At 41.8% G+C, this 24558-nt stretch overlaps 1 protein-coding gene across 1 annotated transcript in view; it reads left to right on the top strand.

The window, feature by feature from the left end:
* The window catches only part of lrp1bb (low density lipoprotein receptor-related protein 1Bb), a gene marked incomplete at its 5' end in the record, with an annotated part of 288348 nt that extends 269630 nt beyond the window's left edge, over positions 1-18718 (top strand). Inside the window, 12 exons of the mRNA XM_042319665.1 lie at positions 461-577; positions 911-1084; positions 2080-2205; positions 2537-2701; positions 4467-4628; positions 5392-5566; positions 5836-5940; positions 8625-8701; positions 13361-13451; positions 13697-13847; positions 14738-14812; positions 17402-18718. Of these exons, the coding sequence (XP_042175599.1) occupies positions 461-577; positions 911-1084; positions 2080-2205; positions 2537-2701; positions 4467-4628; positions 5392-5566; positions 5836-5940; positions 8625-8701; positions 13361-13451; positions 13697-13847; positions 14738-14812; positions 17402-17542 (1559 nt within the window). The remainder of the gene's footprint in view (positions 1-460; positions 578-910; positions 1085-2079; positions 2206-2536; positions 2702-4466; positions 4629-5391; positions 5567-5835; positions 5941-8624; positions 8702-13360; positions 13452-13696; positions 13848-14737; positions 14813-17401) is intronic.
* Between the last annotated feature and the right edge of the window lie 5840 nt (positions 18719-24558).

The following is a 24558-nucleotide window of genomic DNA, read 5'->3' on the forward strand; positions in this document are numbered from 1 at the left end:
TGCTGATCTACTTTTTAAAAGATGGTTTGGCCTCCTTTAATGCAAGGGACCCATGCACTGTCTCTGCCAAGGTAGAGGGAATTTATCATCTGTGGAAAAACACACACCCATTTAATCGCCATGACAACTTGGGTCATTTATCCAGTCAAACACATGATAGAAAATCATTTTATAAAAAGGGAAATGTAGGGCATAACACCAAAAGTCTGTCATCAAAAGAAAATACAAATATACTGGTATACTGTAAATGTCCTGTAGTATGATTCAACGTTAATGACTTTCTGACGAATGCGTAGAAAGTGAGATACCTTACGGAGATAAATAAAATAACTGTCTATTTATGCAGTCTATCCACAGCCTAACGCTGTTTAGAACCTGAGGGCTGTTGGAATGAAGGCGTCCATATTGATCTTTACACAATTCATAAGCAAAATAAATCTCTTCCTCTCATCCTCCCCAGGTCTGGCCATCGATTACTTTAACCAACGTTTGTACTGGGCTGATCCTGAGCTCTCCGAGATAGGCAGTGTGAGATTGGATGGGTCGGACCCTCTGGTGGCAATCAGGGACAGACACGGTAACACCACCACTGAGAACAAAACAAAGATTGACTATCCAAGCACATACTAGCTACTGATGTGATCATTTGTTTAATTTCCTCTACGTTTTATCAAAAGATTGCTACAATAATAGTGTTTGTGTGTGTGCGCGCCTGCGTGTGCATGTGTGTGGCTATTGCAAGCTGTTAAACAATCGGTGAAGTATAGTACTACACACAGATCAGGTTTCCTACTAACTACTAGTACTGTCCTGGGATTTACAAACCCTCATTAAAACTACAACACAGTGTTCATGGTCATATGCTTCTTTCCACCCTGCCTTTATTCTGTTTCCACGGCTGTGTTTCCAGGAATATCCCAGCCATACAGGATTGACATATTTGAAGACTACATCTACGGGACTGGGCTAAAACACGAGGTCTTCAAAGTTCACAAGTATGGAAAACAGCCTGTGGAGTTTCTCCACTTGGGTCTCGAGAAAACGACCAATGTCATGATCTCACACCGATACAAGCAGCAAGATGGTAAATAAATCAAGTCTACTGATTTTCAGTGGGTATTTTAATGAATACAAGTGCTAATGAGGGTCATGGGTAATACAGGGAAATGATCAGGGTTGCGTAATGTGGATATTGAAAATAGCAGCTGAACGGCCTTCTAGTGTAAATGCCAGCGTAACAAACATGATATTACAGTAACAAACAAGACGACAATGTAGCATTGATATTCTAGATGGTTATGTGGGTCTAACTCCTGAATGGAAGAGCGTATCGTGGTCTTGAGCTAGTTTTTCATTTTCTCAAGTGTGGGACATGAGAGTCATCTCATTTCCCATGATAGGACCAATATATTTCACATACTCTGCTTCTCTACTTGGTTGCTATTTAATTATCTGTGTATTGTTAATGTTTATGGAGCGTCGGACATATCCGTCTTGGCTTGGGGTTTTCTTCAGTAAAGGGCAGCTGAACCGTTCTCCAAAGACTCATTAGTCCAGCCATGTAGCCTACTCTTTGGGCAGTAACATTTACTGCACATCTTACAGAACAGAAAGACCATGAGTGTTGGTTTGTAGTCTTCAGCGAAACACACTGACACCCTCTTCTTTCGCTAGCTTTGATTTACAATGATTCCTGTAACCCGAACACAACAAATCTGTGTAATTGTTTTTTTTTCTGTTTCATTGAATACCCAAACACTTCAATTGACTTATTGGAGCAAAAATGGCAGCATACTGCTGATGTTGTGCATATCGAAGTAGTGTTTGCTAACAGGGCATAGTAATCCTCTAGGACTAGGCATTGAGTGGAATGTGGATCATGTCTCTTGTTGATTTTGAATAGCAATACATTTGTGGATAGTATGAACTAATTCATAAGGTTTAGCCTCTTCACTCTCTATGTTGTCAAATATACAATTTTTAAAAAAATGTAATTGAAGAATAGTAAAGACATGAATGTGTTTTGTTTGACGGCTGTATTGAAGCTTCGGCTACCGTTTGCCTCTTGTCTTGTTGCAGCGGTCAACCCATGCCTGAGAATGAACTGTGACTTCATGTGTCTGCTGAACCCAATGGGTGCCACCTGCACTTGTCCAGAAGGGAAGGTACTGATCAACGGCTCCTGCAGTGATGTCAACATCTCAGGTATATTCAAGACCCCTGCCTAAACTTCACTTACTGCCTGCCAATGTAATATCACCTCTAAAACTGCTACAGTAGACAATCCAGCTGCAAATGAATGAAGTCAAATCTCTCTGAATCGCTCAGCATTTTGTGTACTTCAAAATAAGACTTGAATGTGGAAGTGCATGTTTTGAAATAATAACATAAGATGACATGCTTGTCCTGTATCATGCTCTTTCTCCTGGCCCAGCTAAATGTCACTGATGATGATTCATAGTTTAGAAGGTAATTCAGAAAACATGTCCACAAGTTCAGCATAATGAACATGCTGTGCATTGGTGTTGTATTGTAGGCGAGCTGTGCCGACCACCGTGTGAGAACGGCGGGCGTTGCCTGGCCAATGAGAAGGGGGACTGGCGCTGCTACTGCTGGCCTGACTTCTCTGGAGAACGCTGTGAGGTCAACCACTGCACCGACTACTGCTTCAACGGAGGCACCTGCATGGGCTCACCCCTGGGTGAGTCTGCTGTTAAAATCCATATATTGATTGGTAGAAAAATGTATGGATTGATCAGAGCAGGATTGACATAAGGCGTTATGTGCCCACAGGTCTTTACTCAAAAGTAGTTAAGTCGTTGGGTTGTTGTGACTGGTCAGTATCTAAAGGCGCTTGTGCTACAAACAGTCTTACAACATTGATTGATTGATATAGGTAGAATAAGCATGAAGCATAATATAGACAAGACGTGTTAATAACTGAACCGATCATGTCTCAAATTATTATTATTATTATTATTCATATATTTATTATCATTAGCCTGTTCTTCTCCCCTCTTCAGAGGACAAAAATAAACTTTGTTTTCCAGCTTTTTCTTCTGTCGTTACATGTATTTATACACACATTTGACAATTTGTCTCATTGTTAGTTTGCCACTGACTAACATGGATAAACTAAAATAGTGCCGAGCACTTGAGTTTTACTTCACGTCTCCCTGCTAAAAACCAGTCCATCGATGACATAATGCATGCAAGAGGGCAATTATTCACAACATATCAGTCTCTTAGAAATGATGGACTGTGTGGACTCACAAGAGCAATTACCCATAGAGATAGATACATTTGGATTGCTGTGGTTTTCCTGACTGTTACAATTATTTTTGAAGATTCCTGAAAATGTGAAATCGCTTCATGGTTTTGTAAACCTTGAAAATGATAAAAGACAATTTTAGAGAGTGTGCTAAATATAGTAGCTGAGTGTTGAATGCTAACACATGCATAAAAACTGTAATTGAACAGTCAGAGTAGTTTTAATGCTCCTGTCATTACTGGGGGTAGATAAGGTATTCAGAGACTGGCCTACAACTTTTGATTTGAATCGTTTAGTCTGGGAAGTGAAATGTTTGCCCTTAAAACATATATTTTCTCATCTCTTCTCATTATAAATGTGTCATCTTGCCCAGGGGGAATTTGATAGTTTGGGAATAATATGTTGAGAACATGTTGGTGTCCTCAGTCAATTGACTTCAAGCTGTCAGCCTTTGTATTATGACAGCAGCATTTGGCTAATGAGCTAGACAGATGCCTGATATGTGTCAGTGATATGTAATAACATTCTGTTTTTAAGAGACACATATGTGATTGAAACGAAGTGAGTATCACAGCAGGATTTTAAATTAGTTGGAGAGTTGGAGGCAGGGTTTCTCAATCTTGTTTGGTTCACCAGCCCAGTCAGTATTATATGATCTGTATTGTATGACGAATGGTACCCTCATTTATGGCCAATGCAGTCGAAGAGGAGTGAAACAAAGTGATGGGACATTTGTTCCGCTCCTGGGCATACAGTCACTGACTATTCTGTGTGCTGTTCATCCATGCTAGAAGACTGAGAGTTTTTTCATAAAGTAAGAGGTTTCGCTGTGTTGAGCACACATCCCCAGGCTTGGGGAGTATTGTTCAAAATGAGCGATGGAAGCAGAGCTTGGGAGAGCTTATCGTTAATGTCTTTCCTCAAGAACCCCAGTTTGGTGATGGAAGAGAACAGGTCTCGCTGGAGGCACCCACTGTAATCAATTAAAGGACTGGAAATATTTCTCTCTGACCTCCAGGGACCTTGTGTTATTAAGGACCTTTTATCTTGGGTTTTTCAGATACTTGATAGTCAACTTTGGGAACAAACACACACATCCTCAACACTTGAGTTATAGTATCTTTGTAATAAACAATGTAAATGGAATTGTTAGCCAAACTCTCAATCCTCTCCTCTCCTCCCTCCATCCCTCCAGGGAAGCCAACATGTCGGTGCCCTGTAGGGTTTACAGGTCCGTTCTGTGAGAAGCGGGTGTGTGATTACTACTGTCTGAATGGTGGTACCTGTGATGTCAGCCTAGGGAACCAGCCGGTGTGCCGCTGCATGGCAGAGTATACTGGAGACCGCTGTCTTTACCGTGAGTAAAGGGATCCAATTACGTATGGACTCTTGGGGGTGCCTAATGTCCCTTGAGGGTGCCTGAGGTCAAATCTATTTTTCGAGGGTCCCAAATATATATTTCAAGTCCCATGGAGAGCCACTGATTTGTTATGAGGAGCACAGGCCAATCCACCAGCAATAGCAACAAACTACACATAAACATCTGACCTTAACACAATCCGTATCAACCTACCCTGTAGCATTCCCAAGATCACTAAAGAACATGAATAAACAACAATAGCTGACCATTTGATACAGTACATTTGATACATCTGATATCTTTTTAGTTTTGCATATTTAAGGTTCCAACGACAACAATAAATACTAAATCAAACAATGAATTGTTTTTGGGGGGTTTTATTCCAGAAAGGGCATTTCATAGCTACAAATACCATGTGGGGGCGAGAGAGTAATTCTAAATGCCACTCTAAACAACCTTTGGGGGTTTCTGTGCTGCACTGATAAAAAATTTCCCTCCCTTATGTTGGCTTTGTCATTATAAATTGTGGGGAAAACAATTTCAACTGACGCCATTACTGAGTTTCTACTGTAACTTGCCCAAGGGGTGATACGTTTTCATCTATGAACGAGATGCCATTTGATACAGATAATTAATTCTCATTAAAGGCCTTTAAAAATGTTATCAAATCAACTAAAACTATGCTCCCATTTCCTTAATATGAAATGCACCTCTCTCTCCTCTATCTCTTTCTCTTTTTCTGGTCTCTCTCCTCTGACAGACATATGCCACCACTACTGTGTAAACTCCAAGGCCTGTACATTGTCCAGTAGTGGCCATGTAGAGTGCGTGTGTCCAGCCAAATACGAGGGCAACAAGTGTGAGGTGGACAAGTGCCTGAGGTGCCATGGAGCACCTTGCCTCGTCAACGATGACACAGGAGATGTGGTCTGCAAGTAAGTTGTTAGCATCTCACGACATTACTTTATATTCTATGTTGGGTTAACTCCTTAGAGCTAATGCTTGATGTACTGTAGTTGAAAGTCTTCCATGTGTTGTATTTTCTATGGTTATAATGCATTAACATTCCACAGCTTCACATTTTTCAATGACGTTTACACAGAAAATAGGTTATCAATCAGTAGTCTTGCAAACTCAAACAATGAAAGAAAGACAGAAATTGTGGGCCACTCAGTGACAGCAGCTTTCCTCTGTTTTCCTTCAGCTGTACTAATGGCAGGATGGCACCCAGCTGTCAGCTATGTGACGGCTACTGTTACAACGGAGGTACCTGTCACCTTGACCCTGACACCAATCTGCCCTTCTGTCAGTAAGTACAGTAACTACCTACTAGCAATAGCCTGGAATAACAATAGCCTAGGAAAGTTTTCTCTATTCTTACTTTAATCTTCATTGCCATTCAGTTATGCCATTCAGTTATGCCAAACAGGGCGGCCTGAAGTGGAACCACATCTCCTTGGGCTTTTATTCTAATGATTGATTTTTGAAGGTGGTGGTGGAGTAGGGGAGTTTTCTTTATTTTTAACACAGGGCTAAGATCCTAAGTAGAGAGAGTGTTTGACACCAGTGGGCGCAGGCCATGTCACAGCAAGAGACAGGATGATATGGCTCAATAAGATAATGAGTCACACCTGCCTCTACATGAGGGGCTTTGATGTGGGTATAGATCTTTAAAAAGCTAACCCTCTATGGCAGTGTAGAAGAAAGGAAGCTCTGCATGGGGTACAGCTACAGAAAGTAACCACAAACTTAAACTACTGAAACGTTACTGTTCAGAACGATTCACACTGTTCATTTGTCATTGTGTCTCCACTCTGTGGTAGGCTTCAGGAGAAAGCGTATACACTATTTTGATCTTCAGTGATAAGGAGTGGGTTATACAAGTAATGAGCAGCAGAAACTCCGTGGCAATGACTGGTAGAGGACAATAGGTTGGCTCCAGAGACCTGTGGGAATCATCCAAGAGAATGTATACTCTGCAGTTCTGGTGATCCACAAAGATTAATTTCAGCTCTGTTATAATCAGGTGTGGTTCAATGTTAAAGACCTCCCCACGGAGATGATTGGAAATCCCTCTGAAAAGGGAAACCTTGTTGCTTGAACGATCTATTTTACTGCCCCCATTGTCCATTGTAGTTAAAATGAAATTTGTGGCCATGACTGGCAAGATTCAAGGGATAGAATCAATTTCTATGCAAATGATCCCATCTCATTTTCCACGAGGTTAACAGATCTTGATAATGTGGTTTATTCATTGGCTGCGAGGCATAGAGATTAGGTTAGATGATGGATACGTCTGTGTCAAGAAATCATAATGTTTGACCTTAAACTATAACAGAGTAAATTAATATCTTATCCAAGCCACCCGAGAAACTCCACAGGCAGAAGAATCCTCATTGAGATGGTAATTTTCAGATAACTGTCTTAAAGGTCTAAGGGATTTTCAAAAGTCATCAATGTGTTCCGCCCGTAAATATAATCAGTGTATATAAACATAAAGTGGGCTTAATAATCGTTTTGATGAATTCACAGGGCACAGACTGTTTATCAAGATCAACATGTTCATAAATAATCTCCATTTGCTTATTTCTGTTTATTTTTCTGTATTAAAAATGTTCTGTTCATTTTTTAGAAATACTGTAAATAAGCATAGTGTGAATTGATAACAACTGAAAAAACATGTTTTTTGCCTCAATGGATGTGGTTGTCTTTAGTTTAGCTAACCATAACGTTTCTAGTTTAGTTTTAGTAAAACATTTTTTGCATGAATGATAGAAACATGAAAGTTTACCAAGGGACAAATCTATTAAAATATTTTGGAACAAATCTGCCGTATTTTGTTTGTTGCCATGTTGAAGGGTTGGTCGTTTTTATCAAAATCACACCACCACACTGTTTTACAGCTGCACGTCAGGGTTCAAGAACCAACGTTGTGATGAGCTGGCCAACCCATGTGATTACTTCTGTCAGAATGAGGGGATGTGCACTATCACTGCCCTTAACAAACCACGCTGCAAGTAGGTCCCTTCCTCACTTCCTGTGGCTGTTCCAGAGGTCTCACCACCCCGCCCTCTCCTCATTCAGTTCCATTTCAGCCAGTGTGATGGTCTATATAACACTTTTCCCACTATAATACAGTACCTACTCCCTCTTTAACTCACTGCTAACCATCCACATCTCATTCAGCCCGAGCTGACATGCCCTTCGAGTAACATTAAAGTGATGATGTGACGTGACATGTGAATATAGGGGACCTGTTGTGACCTGCATGTAATGATGACTCATTTTGCAATGTGAATTTGGAGACAAGAAAATGTGGACCTTCAACTTTGAGTTGCATAGTATTTAGTTATGAAATAAGTACATTCAACAGCATGTCAATGGTTGTGTTGTAGATTAGATAACAAACAATTTTCTGTTCATCAGATCTAACCTAGTGTTTTCCCTAACAACATTGTATTTGATCTTTTTCCCATTAAAATTCAGGATTGTCCATGCTGTGACATTCTTTCTATGGGGGAATGATTCATTGTTTGTATGTGTGTGATGCTATTCTCATTCTTATTCCTGATTCATGGAGTGCATGTAATTTAGTATAATTCATACCTTCCGTCACCATCCAGTTGCAGCCGTCAGATCACTCATGCTTTACAGACACATCAGCGTCAATCATGTCCAATTGGAAATCATCTCCTCTAACTAGGGTCATTCATCACTCCCATTGGATACCATCCAAACAGCAAACCAGATGACTCCTTGTTTTCTCATAGTTTTTTGCTGAATATTTATCATGTTAATCAGTATGTTATCTACTCCTCACTAAATGTAGATGTCTTCTGTGTTCTTTATATCTAATCTGGACTAAATCTGTAATATTTTTATCCATGGTTTATTGTCTCCTTTGTTCCTATAGTGATCTTTCTATGTGGGGATTAAGGTAGAGAGCGCTGAGGACTATGGTTGATTTTCTCATCTCTGATTGGTCTGTTCCAGGTGCTCAGCCAATTGGGCAGGGACACAGTGTGAAAGGCCCGCCCCTAAAAGCAGCAGATCGGACAACACCAGTGGAAGTGAGTTCAGGAGTCACATTACTCACCCAGTGTCATACATAACCAAAAGACTAACCAGAGGATGGCTATCGTTAGGTGGATTGTCGACACGTATGTCTAACTATAAACTGAAAGCAAGAGGCTAAGTGATAGGGTCCACTCCCATCAAAATCTGTCCAAGCGGAAATACACCAATAAGCAGACAGATTTTCTTTTTTTAAATTTTCACCTTTATTTATCCAGGTAGGCCAGTTGAGAACAAGTTCTCATTTACAACTGTGACCTAGCCAATATAAAGCAAAGCAGTGAGATACTGGGGTGCAAAGGAGCAAAAACAAATATTACAATATGGGGATGAGGTAGTTGGATGGCTTTTTACAGGTGGGCTATGTACAAGTGCAATGATCTGTAAGCTGCTCTGACAGCTGATGCTTAAAGTTTGTGAGGGAGATATGAGTCTCCAGCTTCAGTGATTTTTGCAATTCATTCCAGTCATTGGCAGCAGAGAACTGGAATGAAAGGAGGCCTAAGGAGGAATTGGCTTTGGGGATGACCAGTGAAATATACCTGCTGGAGCGCGTGCTACGGGTGGGTGCTGCTATGGTGACCAGTGAGCTAAGGCGGGGCTTTACCTAGCAAAGACTTATAGATGACCTAAAGCCAGTGGGTTTGGCGACGAATATGAAGCGAGGGCCAGCCAACGAGAGCATACAGGTTGCAGTGGTGGGTAGTATATTGGGCTTTGTGACAAAACGGATGGCACTGTGATAGACTGCATCCAATTTGCTGAGTAGAGTGTTGGAGGCTATTTTGTAAATGACATCGCTGAAGTTTACGGATCAGTAACCAGACACCTAGGTATTTGTAGATGTCCACGTATTCTAAGTCAGAACTGTCCAGAGTAGTGATGCTAGACGTGCGAGCAGGTGAAGAGTTGAAGAGCATGCATTTAGTTTTACTTGCATTTAAGAGCATTTGGAGGCCACGGAAGGAGAGTTGTATGGCATTGAAGCTTGTCTGGAGGTTAGTTAACACAGTGTCCAAAGAAGGGCCAGAAGTATACAGAATGGTGTTGTCTGCGTAGAGGTGGATCAGACAATCACCAGCAGCAAGAGCGACATCATTGATGTATACAGAGAAAAGAGTCGGCCCAAGGATCGAACCCTGTGGCACCCCCATAGAGACTGCCAGAGGTCCAGACAACAGGCCCTCCGATTTGACACACTGATCTCTGTCTGAGAAGTAGTTGGTCAACCAGGCGAGGCAGTCATTTAAGAATCCAAGGCTGTTGAGTCTGCTGATAAGAATGTGGTGATTGACAGAGTCAAAAGCCTTGGCCAGGTCGATGAATACGGCTGTACAGTATTGTCTTTTATTGATGGCGGTTATGATCTTGTTTAGGACCTTGAGCATGGCTGAGGTGCACCCATGACCAGCTCGGAAACCAGATTGCATAGAGGAGAAGGTACGGTGGGATTCGAAATGGTCGGTGATCTGTTTGTTAACTGGGCTTTTGAAGACCTTAGAAAGGCAGGGTAGGATAGATAAAGGTCTGTAACAGTTTTTGTCTAGAGTGTCTCCCCCTTTGAAGAGGGGGATGACCGCGGCAGCTTTCCAATCTTTGGGGACCTCAGGCGATACGAAAGATAGGTTGAACAGGCTAGTAATAGGGTTTACAACAATTGCAGACCACCTGCCTTCCCAACAATGGAACAACTCCCATTTTTAGGTGGAGACGAGACCATCTCGTCATTATATACAGTATCCCTGCTATAAAGCTCAACTCCACATTTCATTCTAAATGCCCTACTGCTTTCAAAATACATTTTTTTCAACTACAAAAATGTTTCTTTGCAGGACACAGATTGTCCTGACTTCAAATCCAATTTTATTTGTCACATGCTCCGAATACAACAGGTGTAGTAGACCTTACCGTGAAATGCTTACTTACAAGCCCTAATCAACGATGCAGTTTTAAGAAAATAAAGAGTTAAGAAATGATTTACTGAATAAACTAAAGTAAAAAAAAATTAAGTTACAATAAAATAACAATAACGAGGCTATATACAGCCGGTACCGGTACCGAGTCAATGTGCCGGGGTACAGGTTAGTCGAGTTAATATGTGCGGGGGTAGAATGTGCGGGGGTACAGGTTAGTCGAGGTAATATCTACAGTAGGGGTAAAATGACTATGCATAGATAATATACAGCGAACAGCAGCAGCATAAAAAAAGGGGGTGTCGATGCAAATAGTCTGGGTTGCCATTTGATTAGCTTTTCAGCAGTCTTATGGCTTGGGGTTAGAAGCTGTTAAGTTGCCTTTTGGACCTTGACTTGGCACTCCGGTACCTCTTGCTGTGTGGTAGCAGAGAGAACAGTCTATGAAAGAGTGACTGGAGTCTTTGGCAATTCTTAGGGCCTTCCACTGACACAGCCTGGTATAGAGGTCCTGGATGGCAGGAAGCTTGGCCCCAGTGATGTACTGGGCTGTACGCACTAGCCTCTGTATCGCCTTAACCATGATAGTTTGTTGGTGATGTGGACACCAAGGAACTTGATGCTCTCAACCTGCTCCACTATAGCCCTGTCAATGAGAAAGGGGGCGTGCTCGGTCCTCCTTTTCCTGAACTTTCAATAATATCTGAATTGCTTCACCTTGCTTTTCTGGTTGGCTGGATGCAAGTTTCACCATCCAATTATCGACAGGAGTACAAGATTCATCATAGCATGAACCGTGGTGATACTTTGGCACATGAAAATGATTAGAATATGTCAATTATTGCATTCTGGCCATGCTGGCTTTGTCGAGCTCCCTGAGACATGAAGCAGATAGGTGGAAGGGCATACAGGCTGTCGGCAATTTTATTAATGCGCATTTTGCCTAAATGGGTAATGGAAACACTGTAACCGCTTCATTTTTATCTAGGTGTGATGTCATTACATCCAACTGTTTTTATCGACACAAGTTAGTTAAATGGAACACCGCAGCAGAAAATTGTCGCATTTATTTTCTATGCAAACTTTCAAAATGTCGACAAAGAATCACTGGACAATTTAATGGAAACATAGCTTGGGATTAGGGATGTACCGACATGACATTTTTGGCCTTTACCTGATATTTTCCTTGCCAAAAAACCTGATACCTATTAACTGCTATTTAAAATTGTAGCGGCCTTTTAAGCATTCTAGTACAGTTAAATAGTTGAAACGCACACACACACACACACACACTGACCGGAAAGTTTTTTTTTTGGCATTTACATAATGTCCACATTACCAGTAAAACATAATCAAAACCTATTTATTTCACTTACTTGCTGTGCTGTTTCATTGTTCAGTCGTTTCATTCTCATCCAGGATTTCATCATACATGTCAAGCAGTGAAGTTACAGCTCTGTCTGTCCTCGGCGTGCACTGTCACTGTGTCCGTTTCCATCTTGTCCAGCTGTGTCTGTGACATTTCACATAAACCCTGTTTCTTGTCTGCATCGAAGTAGCGGTCCTTGTATCTAGCATCGAGCATGGTGGCGACACAGTAAAGAGGCTCAGTGAGAATGCCACCAAATCGCTTGTTCACAGCCTCTAGTAGAGTGCTTTTGCAAGTTTTAACCCCACGGTCTGTGTCGGCAGTTTTGTTGAGCAAGCGTTTCAATGCCATGACAGAGGGTATCACGTCTGCCGCAGACTCTGTTGGTGAGCTTATTTCTCGAGTCAGTTGTTCGAATGGAGCTAGGATTGTGTTCATGTTTCAAACATATCAAATGCCATTGAAATGGCAGCAGCGGTATGAGAACCAGCACATTCTTGAGCATGCAATACGGCTTTCCAGTAGGAAATCCTCGTCGACCCACTGTGCTGTCAGACTCAGCATGCTCATGGGGCTGACATCGCTGGTCTAAATATCAGTGATGCTATTACTGTAGCAAGTAGCTCATGGATGTGCGTTTCAGCAATACTGTGTAACTCTGGTAGGGAAACATCTGAAAAATAACACCTACTTGGTAGTATGTACAGTGGCTCGAGGTGCTCGACCAGTCGGCGAAAGCCAACATCATCCACGACAGAGAATGGTTGACTGTCAAGGGCAATGAATTCCATTATCTTGGCGTTAATGGATTTTGCCTTTGAGTTGTCTCGCTGAAATACTCTTTCAAATGACTGCTCGACTTGAACTTGTTTAGTTGTTGGAAGTGTGCGCTTAGTTTTTTTCTGCTTTTGTTCTAGGTATTCGCTGAACGTCTGGGGGCGATGCACTTTCAAATTAGTAATTATGTTTTTGGTATTGAAAGATTTCACTTTCTCCTCTCCTCGGGAAATAATAGCAGCACAAACGTTGCATATGGCCTTTTTGTTATCTTCCTTTGAAACTTCCAGATAGATCCACACAGCAGACTTTGTGGGCCAGGTTAGGAATGCTGTGTTGCACATGTAGCGCTGTATTTTTCGTGGCGTCATTCCGTCATCTACCTACGTTATATAGGTATGCACGTCAGCTTTGACATCGGTTTTGCACATTGGCATTAAACTAGACATTGGGCTGATGCCAATGTTGGAATTTTTAGCTAATATCGTCTGATTCCGATATGCTTACCGATATATCGTGCATCCCTACTTGTGGTAACAGTAACAGTAAGCCTACATTTTAATGCAATTCCATCCTTTATCTTTTCTGTGTTTCAGGGAGCATAGCCATCATCGTGCCTCTGGTCCTGCTGGTGATCTTGATCACAACAGTGGTGGCGGGCATTTTCATCTGTAAACGAAGGCAGAGGTACAATAGGTTAAGCCTAATAAGTAACCATGCTGGCTGTTATGTCCTGTGACATGTGTTGTATGTCTTGTAATTTTGTGTTTTATGTGTATGCCAGGAATGCCTGTATTGTTGCCAGACAGATTTCCATATAGGACAATTAAGTATTCAATTCAATTTAAATTGTGGTGTGGTTGGTGATCTCAGGTACAACATACCATATATTATCTCCTGATAATGAGTTCTGGTTGTCCTCCTTCTCCCAGGGGGAAGCGGGTGACTAGGCAGCCCATGACGAATGGAGGGATAAACGTGGAGATAGGAAACCCTTCCTACAACATGTATGAGGTCGACCACGACAACCATGCAGATGCTGGCAGCCTTCTGCGACCAAACTTTACACTGGACCCTCATAAGGTTTGTATTGTCAGACTATGTACAAAATCAGCCATTCATTTTGTGCGTAATAACATGTTGTGTGAATGCAAAAACACTCAGATTAGTAGAATATTGTAAGTGTGTATTGCTGAGGAAAACTGTTGTTCATGTTTCAATATTTCATTGGGATAATATAATTTACAGAGACATAACGTTGTAGTCTCATCTGTTAATACATCAGTATGCATTTTTGGTATCCATCCATTTTTGGTATCCTAGTCATGTAATCAGTAGTGTGATAGCAAAATGAGGCTTAAGATGCTCCTCTTGTGGCATACCAGACTGTCTATCCACGGTTTGTTTTAAAATAGATGTGTAGTTATATTGGCAGATGGAGCATAAACCTCAGGTATGTGGAGAGAAACATTATTAAGGTGCTCTGTACCAAGTGAACATTTTATCTGCTGTTGATTCACTTTCTTCTTAGGTCTCAGCACTGCACTAACACTACGAATATCAAATAAATCATAACAGCTTTACTGATCTATCTTGTTAGCTAACTTGCCTGCTACCACTTCAAGCTTAATGCGTTTAGTTCTCGCCATGCCAACTTTGACATCTGCTATTGTCAGTCCCACCTGGATCCCTTTTCATTAGAAAGGTAGAGGCAGACTGAATCACATCTAGCTCACTCCTCTATCAGTGGATGCTGTAGGTGAAAGTTGCAATGGTTTTTGCAAGTTCCAAAACCAAAAATGGATTGACAATCGATGATCTCATTTTCTAGTCATCACATCATTTTTAGTTCCTCACTGATGTTGATATATCATGGATTTTCAGTTGGATTTTAATCATATACACAGCGTTTGTTGGTTGACAACAGCTTGGCCTTGTGGCATGGTGAACACGGCAGAACTTGTGTGTTGCAGGGCTGGTGTGTGAAGTCCAGTGACCCTCGCACCCTGGGCATACATACTGTGCCCAAGGAGGTGATACCTGGACAGGTGAATTCTCCCATCCTTCCCTTTAGTTTAGACCAGCGATTCTCAACTGGTATGTCAGGAATATGGGCAAATTGAAATTATTGACAATGAAAAAGGTGGGACTGTTGTTCCCTTGTCATATAATTGGTACATTTACTATCACTATCGCATTAAAAATAGTTCTCCAGATTGCATTATGGCAACAACAACAGAAATATTGGATCGCTACTGAGACAACCTGGTTCAATTTGGGTGTCAAGGCAAAACCAGTTGAGAACCATCACCATCTCATACAGAGGGAGCCATAATGTCTTGCCATTCACTATAAAAGGAACAGATGTGCCTCCTGAGTGGCGCAGTGGTCTAAGGCGCTGCACTGCAGTGCTAGCTGTGCCACTAGAGATCCTGGTTCGAGTCCAGGTTCTGTCGCAGCCAGCCGCGACGGGGAGACCCATGGTGTGGCACGCAATCGACCCAGTGTCGTCCGGGTTAGGGGAGGGTTTGGCCGGCAGGGATGTTCTTGTCCCATCGCGCTCTAGCTTACTTCTGTGGTGGGCTGGGCGCAATGCACGCTGACACGATCGCTAGGTGTACGTTGTTTCCTCTGACACATGGGTGTGGCTGGCTTCAGGGTTAATCGGGCATTGTGTCAAGAAGCAGTGCAGCTTGGCTGGGTTGTGTTTCGGAGGATGCACGGCTCTCGACCTTTACCTATCCCGGGTCTGTACGGGAGTTGCAGCGATGGGACAATACTGTAACTACCAATTGGATACCACAAAATTGGGGAGGAAAAGATGTGAGAACATTAGTAAATCTCCTTTTTGCAGGAAGCCTGCAGGCAGTTGTAGTGCATTTTAGTGATTTAGGTATGATTCAATTCATCTTGAAGTATTTAACAAGGGAAAGTATTGTTGCACTAGTAAAAGAGACTTTGGAATATATGCTACCGCCAATTTGGGAACTAACATCCCATTGGAAAAGCTCAGTCTTGCTAATTCGATATGTAAACTCAGCAAAAAAGAAACGTCCTCTCACTGTCAACTGTGTTTATTTTCAGCCAACTTAACATGTGTAAATATTTGTATGAACCTAACAAGATTCAACAACTGAGACCTGAACAAGTTCCACAGACAAAAGTAACAGTCAGTATCTGGTGTGGCCACCAGCTGCATTGAAGTACTGCAATGCATCTCCTCCTCATGGACTGAACCAGATTTGCCAGTTCTTGCTGTGAGATGTTACCCCACTCTTCCACGAAGGCACCTGCAAGTTCCTGGACATTTCTGAGGGAAATGGCCCTAGCTCTCACCCTCCGATCCAACAGGTCCCAGACATCCTCAATGGAATTGAGATCCGGGCTCTTCGCTGGCCGTGGCAGAACACTGACATTCCCGTCTTGCAAGAAATCATGCACAGAACAAGCAGTAAGACTGGTGCCTTTGTCATGCTGGAGGGTCATGTCAGGATGAAGGGTCATGTCAGGGTCATGTCAGGCCTGCAGGAAGGGTACCACATGAGGGAGGAGGATGTCTTCCCTGTAACGCATAGTGTTGAGATTGCCTGCAATGACAACAAGCTCAGTCCGATGATGTTGTAACACACCGCCCCAGACCATGACAGCGACGGTGGGTTTGTGCCCATAGGTGACGTTGTTGCGGGTGATGTCTGGTGAGGACCTTCCTTACAACAGGCCTACAAGCCCTCGGTCTAGCCTCTCTCAGCCTATTGCGGACAGACTGAGCACTGATGGAGGGATTGTGCATTCCTGTTGTAACTCAGGCAGTTGTTGTTGCCATCCTGTACCTGTCCCGCATGTGTGATGATCGGATGTACCCATCCTGTGCAGGGTGTTGTTACACGTGGTCTGCCACTGTGAGGACGATCAGCTGTCCGTCCTGTCTCCCTGTAGCGCTGTCTTAGGCGTCTCACGGACGTTGCAATTTATTGCCCAGGCCACACCTGCAGTCCTCATTCCTCCTTGCAGCATTCCTAAGGAACGTTCACGCAGATGAGCACGGACCCTGGGCATCTTTCATTTGGTGTTTTTCAGTCAGTTGAAAGGCCTCTTTAGTGTCTTAAGTTTTCATAACTGTGACCTCAATTGCCTACCGTCTGTAAGCTGTTAGTGTCTTAACGACCGTTCCACAGATGCATGTTCATTAATTGCTTATGGTTTGTTGAACAAGTATGGAAAACAGTGTTTAAACCCTTTACAATGAAGATCTGTGAAGTTATTTGGATTTTTATGTATTATCTTTGCAAGACAGGGTCCTGAAAAAGAGACATTTCTTTTTTGCTGAGATTATATTAGGAGTAAACAATGCATGTTTAATACCGTATATTTGACTAATGTGCATGAGCTATCTTCTTTCTTTCCTGCTACCTTGTAATAACTTTTAGCTGATACGTTTATCTTTACCCTTCTTGATGAACTTTAACATAAAAAAGTTGTGTGTTGACTCTGTATCAAGAGAAAACAAAGCACTGATGTTTAAGGGCATCTTCATTCGGGGCACCAAATTACATAGGGTATTTTCTTATGCATTGTTGACAGCTGTGCTGATGTGTCTTTGTCATATATATAACAGCATTTTTACTCCCTTAATGCAGCCCATGAACTACTCCAACCCAGTGTATGCAAAGATCTACCTTGACGGACAGAACTGTCGGAAACCGGTCATCAATATAGACGAGAGGAGAGAGCTACTCCCAAAGAAACTAGAGGGGACAATTCGCGAAACTGCCGCATAGCCTGACTTTACACTTTCTACTCCTTTTATAAGACAGTGTACAAATGTATAAAAACAAGAGGAAAATAAGAATTTTCTATTTCCTATCAGGCTCCGGTCCTCACGGTTAGGTTTGTTGGTTTTTAGCATCAGCATTACCTCCTCATTTGTGTGCTGAACACTTTTATTTCAATTTGTTTAGTTTCCGTTGTTTGCTTTATGTTTCTCGAACAATTGTTATACAGCACTATATAGTATATACTGTAAGACACTGAAGTAAAGCTGCTGATTTACAAAATACCTTATTAACACCGGAACTCTTCTGTTGTAAAGAAACGTTAAGATCGATACAATACTTATTTCTGTACCTGTATATGTCTCTCTCTTGTTAAAGTGGAACCAACAAATTGTTATTCTGGTGCAGTATACAGTACTAACGCAGGTCTCGATTTTTCTTTTCTGAACAAATATCTCATCTTTTAAAAACAATAGTAGTTTGAGGTTGGTCAAGTTATGATTGCTATGGTTTCCACTGTCATTACTTTTCTCAGAACAAAAACTGTTTATCTTCGCAATAACATGTTATCATTTCATGGCTTCATACCTGAGTAGTGAAGCTTGTTTTCTGTCCTTGTGTTTGTATCATTTGTTTCAGCCATGATGAATACACAGGTTAGTTTTAAGATAGTCCTTTTCCTTTGACCATCTAATTCAGTATTCTACAGTGTTATAAGCATCATGTTCATGTAATAATTTCAAACATATATTTGCTCTGCTTCAAATGGAAGATATTTTACTGAGGTGTCTGAAATGTGTACTCCATCTACGAAGTTCTGTTTGGATCACAGAGATGATTGAAGCTCAACATGAATGTTCTGAGAATAGTCACAGATATAGACGTCCATATTTTTTTAGGTCTCTTGTTCCAAAAAAGTATCTGTATCTACGTTACGGCATAAGGATTTAAACACGGAAAAGGATTTAACACAACTTTACGGCTACAATGTGACTTTAGAGAATTATAAAAACACTTTCTGTTACTTTCAGAAAGGGAAAGACGATAGATATAACACATTTTATAATTTTGTATTTTATTTGTATGTTTGGCTGCTTGTATTTTGAAGAAATGTATTAAATGTAAGTACTTTTATATAAATGTAAATCAATATAAAATAAAGGGGGCTTATTTCCATTTCAAAATAAATATTTTGTTTTTTTAGATCTTTGCTTGATAATGGCGCTAACATCAGACTTCAACATGATGCTACTTGGCAAGTTAATTCACATAAAATGTTACCCCATGCTAGTGATAATATGAGCATGTGGCATTTTTTCCAGCAAGACATCTGTTGGAACAATACCTCACATGAAGGGATTTAAAGCTACAATCCGAAGTTGAAACAATAACAAAGCAGTCATCCCGCCTCTGTTTTGGAGAAATGTAACTACTCTCAAGTTCACAGACAGAGTTATGGATGCAAGGACTAACAGTTGATGACATAGAAATTGTGGTGTTTGAGGCTATACAGTGTTTTAATTACATTTACATTGTTTACAAATATTGGCTTTAAAAAAGCTTATATTTTGGGTTAAGATGTATAAGTTATATTTTTCAAGAATCAATGGGCATATATCATTCATTTATAAGTCCAAAAATTGATTATTGACTAAGGGTTCTAGCTTTAAGTGGTATAGCTGTCATATTTCCAGGGTTTGCATGGTCCCTGACCTAACACGTCAGTCAACAGCTGACACATCTTATCTGTTGTATGGAACAGGCTAAGAGGACAGGAGGATTACTGTGTTACCAGTGTGCGTATCGGTGTGTGTGCTTGTTTGAAGTGTGTGTATGAAGGCCAAGTGCATTAATTACCTCCGACGATGAATACGCCAACAACGCCCACCACACTGCACACCAAATGGAAATTCAGTCCATGAGAGTTTTAGAACACAATGGCCGATCATCTGCACCCCTCAGTGTTTCACCTGCTCTGTCACCATGACAACCGTACGACGAGGGAGGACAGACTGACTGATTGCACTTTGTCCAGAGTGCTGCTCCCTGCTCCATCCACTGGTATTTTCCTCCTCTGCTATCAACATAAATCTGAGCAGCTGAAGTGCTGCTATTTGGGAGGCGAAAGTGCTGCTATTTGATGTGGTGTAGCTCTGAAATGATCTCAAATTCGTACCAGGTTTTGAGTCTCACTGAGTATGTTTACATGCACACTGGTAATTATATATTAAACTGATTGTGGCAGTAGGCCGAGTATAGCAATAATCATGTTAACACTTTACTCTGCTAATCTTAATCGGTGTAAGATAAAAAAATCTATTTAAACACCTGCTTTTCTGAGCAATCTTTGAAATTATTAGGACACGTAAACAGCTTAATCGGTATTCCAGCTGTGTATTTGATCTGGAATGTGCCAGCACCAGTAGCACAAGGCTCCACTTATGTGCGAGTGAAGTGAGTTCGGAAGAACTGAAAGTATGCATTTTAGAAATAGTTTTCAATATAATATATATTTTTATTTAACCTTTAACTAGGCAAGCCAGTTAAGATAAATTCTTATTTACAATGACGGCCTAGGAACAGTGGGTTAACAGTGGGTTGTTCAGGGGCAGAACGATTTTTACCTTGTCAGCTCGGGGATTCGATCTACTGTAGCAACATTTCTGTTACTGGCACAATGCTCTTACCACTAGGCTACCTGCCGCCCCATATACAGACTTTATATGTCCAAACTCAGAATCACATAGGCTTCGCAAAAATAACGTGGTCACTGTGGTGGAACATTTTTTATTTTGATTGGCGATATTCTGCATTTACTTCAGTCCCTGGTAGCCTAGCAGTTAGAGCGTGTGGCCAGTAACTGAAAGGTTGCTGGTTTGAATACCTTCCCTGTTAAGGTGGAAAGTCTGTCAATGTGTTCTTGAGCAAAGCATTTAACCCGAATTTGCTCTGGGGGTGCAGTACTACCGTGGCTGACCTGGTAAAACAACACATTTCACTGCATCTATCCAGTGTATGTGACAATAGTAAGGTAACCTGACTTCAGATGTGTCCATGTAAACAGGATTATTAGGGAACTTGTTGTTCTTGCAAAGCATGTAAATGTTTTAAACTATTGTATTAATCTGACTATCCACAATAATTGTTTTACTGTGTGCATGTAACAGTACTCACTGCTGTCATTAGGAGGCAGACGTTTTATCGGTACTTTATTTGAATTGAATTAGCCACATCAAGGATGTAGTCTTATGAGTTAATTTATTCCAAGAGCCATGTTGTGTTACTACAGTAGAGATACCTGTCAACAGTATGTTTGTGATGTGGTTTAAATTACATGCACTGAGAGTGTGTGTTGACAACAGTTGAATGCTTTAGAGAACTGTCAATACTTTTTATTAATACATTTAGTATATTTTTGCCCTTGAAGATTTGATTACCTGCTAATTGCATATTGGTGATGAGGTGTTCATGGCACACTTTGAGAAACCAACTGTTGAATGTTTAGCTACAAAACTGTCAAACATGGCAAAATGTTGTGTTAACCTTGAGGATTAAGTTGAATATTGAATGTTGGTGAAGTGGGTTGCATTACAGTTACCTACTGTGAGAGGAAAGAAAATGGTTTGTAAGTGTTTTACTACAAAAACAATAAACTGTTAAAACATTACTATATTTCTGACATTGCAGATGTAAACTGAGTGTATAAAACATTAGGAACATCTTCTTAATATTGAATTGCACCCCCTTTTCCCCTCAGAACAGCCTCAATTCGTCAGGGCATGGACTCTGCAAGGTGTCGAAAGCGTTCCACAAGGAAGCTGGCCCATGTTGACTCCAAAGCTTCGCACAGTTGTGTCAAGCTAGCAGGATGTCCTTTCGGTGGTGGACTGTTCTGTATACACACTGGAAACTGTTGAGTGTGAAAACCCAACAGCGCTGCAGTTCTTGACACACTCAAACCAGTGCACCTGGCACCTACTACCACACCCCATTCAAAGGCACTCAAAATGTTTGTCTTGCCCATTCACCTTCTGAACGGCACACGTACACAATCCAAGTCTCAAGGCTTACAAATCATTCTTTAACCTGTTTCCTCGCCTTCATCTACACTGATTGAAGTGGATTTTAACAAGTGACATCAGTAAGGGATCATAGCTTTCACCTGGATTCATCTGGTCAGTCTATGCCATGGAAAGAGTAGGTGTTCCTAATGTTTTGTACACTCAGAGTAAGTACATGTCAATTGTATGTAGCTAACAGGATGCTCTCAAATGTGCATCTGTAAAAGTCTGAGGGTTTTCGGTGACAAGCCAAATTTCTTCAGCCTCCTGAGGTTGAAGAAGCGCTGTTGCGCCTTCTTCACCACAATGTCTGTGTGGGTGGACCATTTCAGTTTGTCCGTGATGTGTTCGCAGAGGAACTTAACTGTCCACCTTCTCCACTACTGTCCCATCGATGTGGATACGATCATCTCATTTGTTTTTTTGACATTGAGTGAGAGGTTGTTTTCCTGACACCACACTCCGAGTGCCGTCACCACCTCCCTGTAGGCTGTCTAGTCATTGTTGGTAATCAAGCCCACTACTGTCGTCTGCAAACTTGGTGATTGAGTTGGAGGCATGCATGGCCACTTGGTCATGGGTGAACAGGGAGTACAGGAGGGGCTGAGCATGCACCCTTGTGGGGCCCCAGTGTTGAGAACCAGCACCTCAAGCTTAATGATGAGCTAGGAGGGTACTATGGTGTTGAATGCTGAGCTGTAGTCAGTTAACAGCATTCTTACGTAGGTATTCCTCTTGTCCAGATGGGATAGAGTGGTGTGTAATGTGATGGCGATTGCATTGTCTGTGGACCTGTTTGGGCGGTATGCAAACTGAAGTGGGTCTAGGGTGGCAGGTAATGTGGAGGTTATATGATCCTTAACTAGTCTCTCAAAGCACTTCATGATGACAGAAGTGAGTGCTACGGGTGCGATAGTCATTTAGTTCAGTTATCTTTGCCTTCTTAGGCACAGGAACAATGGTGGCCATCTTGAAGCATACGGGGCCAGCAGCCTTGTGAAGGTTAACACGTTTAAATGTCTTGCGTCGGCCACAAAGAAGGAGGAGGGGGGCATGCAGTCCTTGGTAGCGGGCCACGTCGGTGGCACTGTATTATCCTCAAAGGTGTTTAGTTTGTCTGGAAGCAAGACGTCAGTGTATGGGATGTGGCTGGTTTTCTTTTTGTAGTCTGTAATTGCCTGTAGACCCTGCCACATACGTCTTGTGTCTGAGCCATTGAATTGCGTCTCCACTTTGTCCCTATACCGACATTTCGCTTGTTTGATTGCCTTGCGGAGGGAATAACTACACTGTTTATATTTGGCCATATTCCCAGACATTTTTCCATGGTTGAATGCGGGGGTTCATGCGTTCAGTCGCCATCTATCCACGGTTTCTGGTTAGGGTAGGTTTTAATAGTCACAGTGGGTACAATATCTCCAATGCACTTCTTTATAAAGAAGACATCTGCTTGAATGTTTAGTTACAAACTGTTGAATGTTCAGCAACAAACTGTCAAAACAGTTGTGTGTTTGTGTGTCTGTGTTTGTGACCTTGAGGGTGAATGGTGATATCCTTATGGATGGTGTGATGGTGATGAGTGGGTCTGAGTGATCCATTGATTTATGCAGCTGGGTGTTTGATGAAACCAAACTGATTATACTACTGTGAGTCTAGCCATCTTATCTAGCTCATTCTGATGAGCAATTACCTTCACTATATCTCATTCGTGTCTAATCCTCATTGTGGAATTGAACACCCCTTGAGGAGGAAATAGAGTTGAGGAGAAGTAGTGCTACTTAGAGTTATTTACTTGGACAGTGGATAGTCCCCCCCCACGTCTGGCTACTCTCTATCGGATTTGTGATGAGAATAGAGGAGAGTAGTTTAACACCGCTTGGAACACGGCCTCTGAAGTGATTTGTAGGCCTATCTCCTGTGTTACTGAAAGAAACACAGAGATGCGGTATGAACAAAGGTCTACTGTCTACAATTATACCAAACTCAGCAGGAGTATGATGTACTCGTGCAGTGGAAATACATCTGAGGAGAAATATCTCACCGTCCCACTCGGTTGGCCTATAGAGTGCATCAAAGGAAAGAGAGAAAAACAGAACAACAAACCCAGAGCTCACAGGATCGTATCCCCCTCCCCTCACCTTGGATATCGATTTGTTGTCTCTTTTCCATTTAGCAAGCATCCTCATACTCCTGCATAAACATCAGATAAACCCAGAGGAGTCATCTCCTGGACAGAATCAATAAGAGCAGGAGTCTTATTCACATTATAAACAACAGGCCCTGCATACGCATATTGTAGGCAAGCACAGCACAGCCTGTCTCCATCAGTCTCACTGAAGGCTGCTCATCTCTTCATAGGGAAAGGTTTTAGGCCTGGGATAGAATCAGAGGCATCTCCCTATCGGAAGCATGAACCCATGTGTATAATAACCATGATGTTGCAACTTGATGGGACTGTATCAATATGTTATTCATGTTGAACTATACATTGAATGCAAATGGTTTTTCTATAAATAATGGGTGAAATTGTGATTAACATTTTCTAAACGGTTTGATACAAAAATGAAAACGATTTTTATGCACTTCCACGTGTGCTCAGAGGAATAAAAGTTAATATATGCAAATTGCCCATAACTCCACCTATACAACAACATAGGCCTAGGATGCCCCAATACGTCCACAGATGATGCAATCGTCATCACACTGCAAACTGCCCTATCCCATCTGGACAAGAGGAATACCTATGTAAGAATGCTGTTCATTGACTACAGCTCCTTCAACACCATAGTACCCTCCAAGCTCATCATTAAGCTCGGAGCCCTGGGTCCTGGATGTCCTGATGGGCTACCCCCCAGGTGGTGAAGGTAGGAAACAACACTTCCACTACGCTGACCCTCAACACAGGAGCCCCACAAGGGTGCGTGCTCAGCCCCCTCCTGTACCATGACTGCGGGCCACGTA

This window comes from Oncorhynchus tshawytscha, linkage group LG03, assembly GCF_018296145.1.
Source record: "Oncorhynchus tshawytscha isolate Ot180627B linkage group LG03, Otsh_v2.0, whole genome shotgun sequence".
Lineage (NCBI taxonomy): Eukaryota > Metazoa > Chordata > Actinopteri > Salmoniformes > Salmonidae > Oncorhynchus > Oncorhynchus tshawytscha.